Raw genomic sequence first — 7,489 nt, forward strand, 5'->3', positions numbered from 1 at the left:
CAGGGGGCGCAAAGGGCAGCGGGCGGGTGGACGCGCGGCCGAGGAGCGCGCGGGACAGGGCTGGCTAGCCTTGGGGCCGCCCGCCTGAGGGGGAGGAGGCTGTGCCGCCCTTGCTGCAGGTTCGCTGTCGAGCGCGCAGGAGGCAGGGACATGGATAGGGTGCGGTCTGCGCGGGTCCCGAGCCCGGATCTCTTCCATTTCCCCTCTCACTCGACCCCGGGCTGCGCCGCAGACGGCAGCAGCTCCCGCTCTGCCCGAGCCGCCTGACCGCCGGGCCGGGGTGCTAACCGCGGGTCCCTCCAGTCCGCCGGCCCGGCCAGCCCAGCCCAGCCCGCCGGCCCGCAGCCCCGCCGCCCGCCGCCCCCCGCCGTCGCCGCGTTGCCAAAACAAACGGGCCGGCCTATTTATTGGCGGCCGGCGAGCCGGGCAGCTCAGAGTCGAGGCGCCGAGGGGGACAGCACGCCGCCACCAGCCAGGGCCCCGGGCCCCCGCCCCGCACCTGAGTCCCGTCGGCCTTGAGCCGTGTCGCGCTGCCCATGGCGCCCCCGCCTGGAGTCCCCAAGAGCCACCCAGACGCCTGAGTCCCCGAAGCCGTCCCAGCCACGCGCCCACCCATCAGCCCACCAGGCGCCCTCGCCCGCCGCTCTCCCGGGCTACCCGGCCATGTCTCCCGCCTGGCTCCGGCCCCGACTGCGGTTCTGTCTGCTCCTGCTGCTGCTGCTTCTGGTGCCGGCGGCGCGGGGCTGCGGGCCGGGCCGGGTGGTGGGCAGCCGCCGGAGGCCGCCTCGCAAACTCGTGCCTCTTGCCTACAAGCAGTTCAGCCCCAACGTGCCGGAGAAGACCCTGGGCGCCAGCGGGCGCTACGAAGGCAAGATCGCGCGCAGCTCTGAGCGCTTCAAAGAGCTCACCCCCAACTACAACCCCGACATCATCTTCAAGGACGAGGAGAACACGGGTGCCGACCGCCTCATGACCCAGGTGAGCGCGATCGGTCCTCCCAGCGCGCCATCGAAGCATCGCCACCTGCCCGGCCCTAGCCTCTCGCCTGGCACCTTTTTCTCGACTGCCTGGCACGCCCCCTGGCACCTGCCCTTCTCGTGAATCCCGGGTGTCTTTTTGCCCAAGACGGGCTGGCCAAGGGACCCCGCGGGAGTGCTGGCGTCCGGGATCTCGCCCGGTGTCTTTGAGAGGAGTTCTCTGCCGCTGCCAAGCCCCACAGCTCAGCAGGTTGGCGGGCGGCCCCTCTGCCCGCGAGTGCTGGCAGCTCAGGTCAGATCTGGCACTTGAAGGTACCTGGACCTGGCTGCCTCTTGTGCCTCTGGGGACCACGAACTCGTTCTCGGCTTAACATTTCTCACAGCCCAGCCCCTGGTCATTTCGAAGCCATTTGGCATCCCTGAGGCGAAGAAGCTCAGGACACCAGGGACCCTGTGGCCTTTCCTCCCCTTGTGCCCTTGGTTAGCTGCGCTGCCCTCTCCTGGAGCGGCGACTTGGCTGGTTCTGGGCTTAAGGAATAGCAGGGAAAAGTTGAGTGTGGAGACAGAGGTAGGAAAGGGAAGCAGCCGAGGGAGCCCACGTGTCTGTCGCGAGGGCTGAGCGGCGCGGTTGCGGTAAAGGGTGGAGTGCTGGAGCCTTCAGGCTCCGAGACCAGGCTTGGGGGATCCCTGTGCTTGGTGGCACGGACCAGAAGGATTGGAAATAGGAGTAGGGATGCCCAGGAAGGCAGAGAGTAGGGCTGACACTAACTTATCTCTGCACGCACAGAGCAGGACCCGACTCTGCCAGACAGCAAGGTCACAGACTTCTTTCTCCGAAACCTGGTGTGCCTTGGGAAAGATACACACTCCTTTCCGCTAGGGTCTATCGGCTCTTCCCCTTGCTAGCAGGCTGCCTTTAGGAAGGAAGAACAGCTTAACCACGGCCTTCAGCATGCACCCTGGCGCCCGGGCCGGCAGGCCGATGTCGGGGCCGAAGGTTGGCCGGTGGCCGGGCCGGGCTGGGCGCCGAGGAATGCAGATAAGGATCCGGGCCACAGGCTGGGCAATCATTGACAGCGAGCGCCCAGGCTCTGTACCCGAAGGAGGGGGTAGAGGGGAAGAGGCAAGCGGCAGCTGGCTAGTAAGGCAGACAGAGATGTATGTGAGCTCTAAGAACTGGATCACAGGGATCTAGAAGGAGCTAACGGAGCCGAGCCGAGCTACACTCGGCCGGGGAGCATGGCAGTGAGCACCCTCAAGCCAGGCTGCATAGTATGGAAGTCGGCCCAGGCCTTGGACTGCAGTCCCTGTTGGCTCTTGAGGTTAAGTCCAAGGGTGTGTAGGGCCTGAGCTCTGTAGGGGCAGAGGTAGGTTGATAGAGACTTGGCGGGAGCTCACACCTTACCTAGGAGTTACAGACTGGTGGAGGGCCCTCTCCTCGTAGGTGGAAACTCCACCCTCTTTCCTCAGTCAAGTGTACGGTCCCCTGGGCAAAGGACAGGGATTCATGAACAGGCAGCCACCACTGAAGGTCCCTAGGGTGCAGTTCTGTACTAAACACCGTTCAAGGAACACCCGAGGAATCGGTTTCTTGAGATCAGAAGCTCAGTTTCTTCTCGATTCTTTCCTGAATAGGGACACTGCACCCTGGTGGAGGTGTGAGAGCTCCCTGGTCCCTTGTGTGTGTGTGTGTGTGTGGGGGGGGGTCCCCTCGTGTCCAAGTCAGATAGGAGTGGTACTGGTTCTCTGCCCTAGGTGTCTCTAGCTAAGCAAGGGGGAGATGTGGGTTCAAAAGAAGGTTCCAACGAAAATGTTTCCTGTCACTTGCTGGCAGGATCTAAATAGAACTGGAATTTTTCTCCACAGCCCCCCCACCCCCACCCCAGACCCGTGCTGCTGTTGGGTCTGCACCTGCCGAGCTGTCAGGGCTCCGTGTCTGGTGGCCTCAGCTTTGGGGCTGCGGTGACACCTACTGGGCACCTTTGGCCTTGCATGCCCAGCAGGCCAGCCCGCAGGCAGTGCAGAGTGAACTGTTAAAATGTCCTCCCCCGCGGCCGATGACCCACCTTGATGCCTAGGTAAAACCGAGCAACCGCAAGCGGGCTCTGGAAACGCACAGCTGCATTTGTGGCGAATCCAAACGCCAAGCAAGCGAGAGAGAGCCAAGCGGATCTCCACAGACTGAAGGAGTCCCCTGAGAGTGCGTGACTCCATGCGTCTTCCAGATCCCTGGCGCCACTGTGTGGCCCCGTTCCCTGGGGACTCCTGGCTGCTAGACTGGGAGAACACATTTAGAGTCCTCTATTCCTAAGGGAAAAGGACAGAGGGCCTCCCAAGGTTTCCAAGTCCCTTGAGTGCTGTGGGAGAGTCGGTCGAATCTTCTGTCACCTGCACTGGGTTCCTTTCTCTAACTTCAAGCTCGGTTCCCCTCCACAGCGCTGCAAGGACCGTCTGAACTCACTGGCCATCTCTGTCATGAACCAGTGGCCGGGTGTGAAGCTGCGGGTGACAGAAGGCTGGGATGAAGACGGCCATCACTCGGAGGAGTCTTTACACTATGAGGGCCGCGCGGTGGATATCACCACCTCAGACCGCGACCGGAATAAGTACGGACTGCTGGCGCGCTTAGCGGTGGAGGCCGGCTTCGACTGGGTGTATTACGAGTCCAAGGCCCACGTGCATTGCTCTGTCAAGTCTGGTGAGCCGCTGCTGCCGGGGGGCTGGGCCCGGGGCCGGGGCCGCAGGGAGTGGGCAGGCAGCGCCAGGCCCCCTAGGGCCAAGAAGGAGAAGATGTCCTCTAGGGGATGGAGGCGGGGACCCGAGGGAAGAGGACTTCCGAGGCGGCGGAGGCGGCAGCAGCGCTCCCTGCAGCTGCTTCGGACTGCTTGCTCCTCCCACGTCCGGTAGTGTCACAGCAGGAGCCTAGAGAGACAGGGCCTATTTCTCCCCCAACCACTAAGTGCTGACCTGGTGGTCCACAGCCCAGAGACTGCCACAGGAAGTGCAAGACAGAACGAGTTGAAGAGATGGAGGAAGCCAGGTTAGCAGGCACCACTGTCCCCACCCAGGCCCATGCAGAACAAGGCGTGATGGGGCTAGGGGGCCAGAGTGTGTCTAGACATCAGAGTGCCCGATCAGAAGCCCAGAGGTTCAGAACCTACCATCCAAGTACAGGTCAGGCCTCCCAGTGGGGTGCAGGCGTCCCCAATCTCCTCCCCAGAGCCCCAAAGCTGGACATTTTGGAGGTAAATGGACTCAATAAAGTGGATTTTCCCAGATTGGCCGCCTTGTTGATCAAAACTGGCAGGCACTGGAGCCTTGTCCCTCATCCGCAGGCTCACCAGTGTCCCTGTCACTCACACTTAACCCGCTCATGAATGCTTCACACGGTTCTTCTGTGGGTCCCACTCGGCTGCACACGCCCCTCTCCGTGGAACTGTATAGTAGGTACACTCACAGACTGGCACACTAGACAGGTTTTGGTATTTTTGTTTCACCGGGGTTCATGAGGCGGATCCTACCTCCTGCTACCCACAACCTGATCCTTCCAACTGTGTGTACCTAAAATCATACCCACTTCATCTATAAACACCGGTCCAGACGTCAGCCCCTTCTGTTCATGACTCCTGACTCCAAACACTGACCTCCATCCCACCATCTGACGCCACTCTGCCCAGCCCCTGCATAAAGGACCAACACATGAACAGAAAACAACCGGCTTGGTCCTTGCCCTTGACCCACCCCTGAGCAGTCTCTGCGGATGCTTAGGGGACCTGTTTTCTCCATGGACTGGTGTTCCCGTAATTTCCGTAGGCTCAGATGGTCAGCTCTGTCACAGCACTTGGAATGTCAGTCTGGGAGGGCCATTTCTTGGATGTATTTGATCAAGTGGTAGAACAGACTATCTAGACCCCAGCAAAGCTAAGTCGGCTTCCCCATTTCCACAAGTCTGCAGCTTTCTTGGGTTCAGGTCACAAGTAGCCAGCGCCTCTGCTGACCTCCAGCCTCTGAGCTTCGTGGCAGAATCTAGTGGGGACATCCTCTGGTGTTCCAGCCCCCTGTGTTCCTCTCATTGGCTAGGGTTTGGGCTAGGGAGAGGAAGGACAGAGAATCAAACTATGGGTTGGTGGTGGGTTATCACAGGCTGAGGTATCGTGATGGGGGTGGGGAGGGTATCTGAAAACCAAGAGAAGCTCTCCTGGGCTAGGGTGCTGGGGCAGGACATTGTGTCTGAGAACGTGAGCTTCCGGCAGTAACACCCTCATGTCCCTTCTACCTACAGAGCATTCGGCTGCTGCTAAGACAGGCGGCTGCTTTCCTGCTGGAGCCCAGGTGCGCCTGGAGAATGGGGAGCGTGTGGCCCTGTCAGCCGTGAAGCCAGGAGACCGGGTGCTGGCCATGGGGGAGGATGGGAACCCCACCTTCAGCGATGTGCTCATTTTCCTGGACCGTGAGCCGGACAGGCTGCGAGCTTTCCAGGTTATCGAGACCCAGGATCCTCCGCGTCGGCTGGCGCTCACACCTGCCCACCTGCTCTTCATCGCGGACAATCGAACAGAGGCAGCAGCGCACTTCCGGGCCACATTCGCCAGCCACGTGCAACCAGGCCAATACGTGCTGGTAGCAGGGCTCCCCGGCCTCCAGCCTGCACGGGTGGCAGCCGTCTCCACGCACGTGGCCCTGGGGGCCTATGCTCCTCTCACAAGGCACGGGACTCTCGTGGTGGAGGACGTGGTAGCCTCCTGCTTTGCAGCTGTGGCTGACCACCATCTGGCTCAGCTGGCCTTCTGGCCCCTGCGACTGTTCCCCAGCTTGGCATGGGGCAGCTGGACCCCAAGTGAGGGTGTTCACTGGTACCCTCAGCTTCTCTACCGCCTGGGGCGTCTCTTGCTAGAAGAGAGCACCTTCCATCCACTGGGCATGTCTGGGGCAGGAAGCTGAAGGGACTCTCACCACTGCCCTCCTGGAACTGCTATGCCGGATCCAAAGGCCTCCTCACCAGGAAGGCTCTGGCCCTGGAAGGCACCTGACCTGAGGGTGTCTCCGTCCTCTGCTCCAGAGTGGAGACACCATTGAGACTTGACCAGGTAGTGCTGGGCCCCAAACCTTCATCTTGGTGTAGAGCTGTGAACTGAGCTGACAAGGGGGTGGTAGGCTCTCTTTTCCTAGAGACCGTGAGACCCAGCTAGCTCTGACTGCGATTCTTCACGCCCCTCCCATCTGTCTTTGGACTGCTTACTCCAGTGTTTCTCGGGGCCTGGGTTTGTGACTTTACAGTTGGCAATTGATCCCAATATGAAGAGAGGCTGCCCGTCGGTGGGCTGGCACCTCAGTTGATGCTGCTAGATTTCCTAGGAGCCAGCAGGGAGCTGGCTGGACTCATTGCCTCCTAGAACTGAAAGACCACCAACCAGCCTGGACATCCTGAGACTCGACCTTCCCTGCAGGCCACACTCCTCCAGACTCCTGAGTCTTCGCTGTCCATGGGCAGAGTCTCTGATCCAGGCAATGTGACCCTTCTACCTGGGACTGGGGAAGGAGCCTGGATGTTGTTGCCACCCCTGTCCAGGCTAAGCTCCTTCTGCTGAACCTCACCTCCACTCACCTCCTCCTCCTCCAGTCTGTCTCCTTCACCTTATTTATTTGCATGGAGGGGGAAACCAATGGGAGAATTTTGGGAATGTTTTGGTCTTTCTTTTGTAATAAAAATTATTTAAGTTGGTAGAGCCATGGAATCCACCCCTGCTGAGCAGGACCAACATACAGGGTGCTACAGCCACGAGGCAAGTGTCCCTACAGACCCTTCCTCACCTGGCAGATGAGAATGGGGTGGGACTATCGCACAATTCTCTCTCAGCATGGCTGTGCCAGCGATAGGACAGAGGTAGCTGACCCATCGTCACTTCACACACCCAAAACCATGGTATGGTGCCCTAGTGAGAGTTGGCTCTCCTGTTCCTCTGAGCCCTCTCAGGGCCTGGGTTGTAGACTCTTTTCTATTGGTAATGATCTGACTTATGAAAAAGAAAAGATTCCATGGAATTCATGTCTCTCAGTGGCCCATTCTGACTTCTTGGGTATGCCAGAGGTCCATAACCTAGCAACTGCCAGACATCAGAATTCCCAGGGAAGCTTGTTTAAGTGAGGTTGTTCCTCACTTAAAGGTTTTTGTCTTCATAGTTCTGAAGGGAGGCCCAGGAATTAATTTTTATGAATATCCGAAACATGGTGAAAAGTTCCTGGATGCCACTTGGCTTTTGGTCACCAGAAAAAAAACTACTTGAGAAAAACAAGAGAAATGGTTTATCTTATCTCATGGTCTTTGAGGTTCCATTCTGTGGCCTGACAGCCCCACGGATCCCCTCATGATATCTGGGAAACAGAGACAGAAGGTCAATATTTACCCTTCAGAAGCATGCTTCCGACCACCTACTTCCTACAGCCTGTTCAGTTATAAACTCTTCATTGAAGATGTTAGTGCCACTATCTGGGACCAAGCTTTCAAGGGGCGG

General features: G+C 59.3%; 1 protein-coding gene across 1 annotated transcript; it reads left to right on the plus strand.

Moving 5' to 3' along the window:
- The first annotated feature begins 221 nt into the window (after positions 1 to 221).
- Positions 222 to 6,649, plus strand: Ihh (Indian hedgehog signaling molecule). The gene is made up of 3 exons (XM_052192658.1): positions 222 to 978; positions 3,414 to 3,675; positions 5,260 to 6,649. The coding sequence occupies exons 1-3, from the start codon at positions 664 to 666 to the stop codon at positions 5,916 to 5,918; spliced, it is 1,236 nt and encodes a 411-aa protein (XP_052048618.1). The 5' UTR covers positions 222 to 663; the 3' UTR covers positions 5,919 to 6,649.
- Positions 6,650 to 7,489: the final 840 nt, after the last annotated feature.

Source organism: Apodemus sylvaticus, chromosome 9 (assembly GCF_947179515.1).
Source record: "Apodemus sylvaticus chromosome 9, mApoSyl1.1, whole genome shotgun sequence".
NCBI classification, from domain to species: domain Eukaryota; kingdom Metazoa; phylum Chordata; class Mammalia; order Rodentia; family Muridae; genus Apodemus; species Apodemus sylvaticus.

Excerpts from the sequence above, each read along its gene's own strand:
- Ihh (XM_052192658.1), top strand. The coding sequence starts at position 664 with ATGTCTCCCGCCTGGCTCCGGCCCCGACTGCGGTTCTGTCTGCTCCTG. Across the intron at positions 979-3,413 it reads CCGACCGCCTCATGACCCAG|CGCTGCAAGGACCGTCTGAA; the intron begins GTGAGCGCGATC and ends TCCCCTCCACAG. Across the intron at positions 3,676-5,259 it reads GCATTGCTCTGTCAAGTCTG|AGCATTCGGCTGCTGCTAAG; the intron begins GTGAGCCGCTGC and ends TTCTACCTACAG.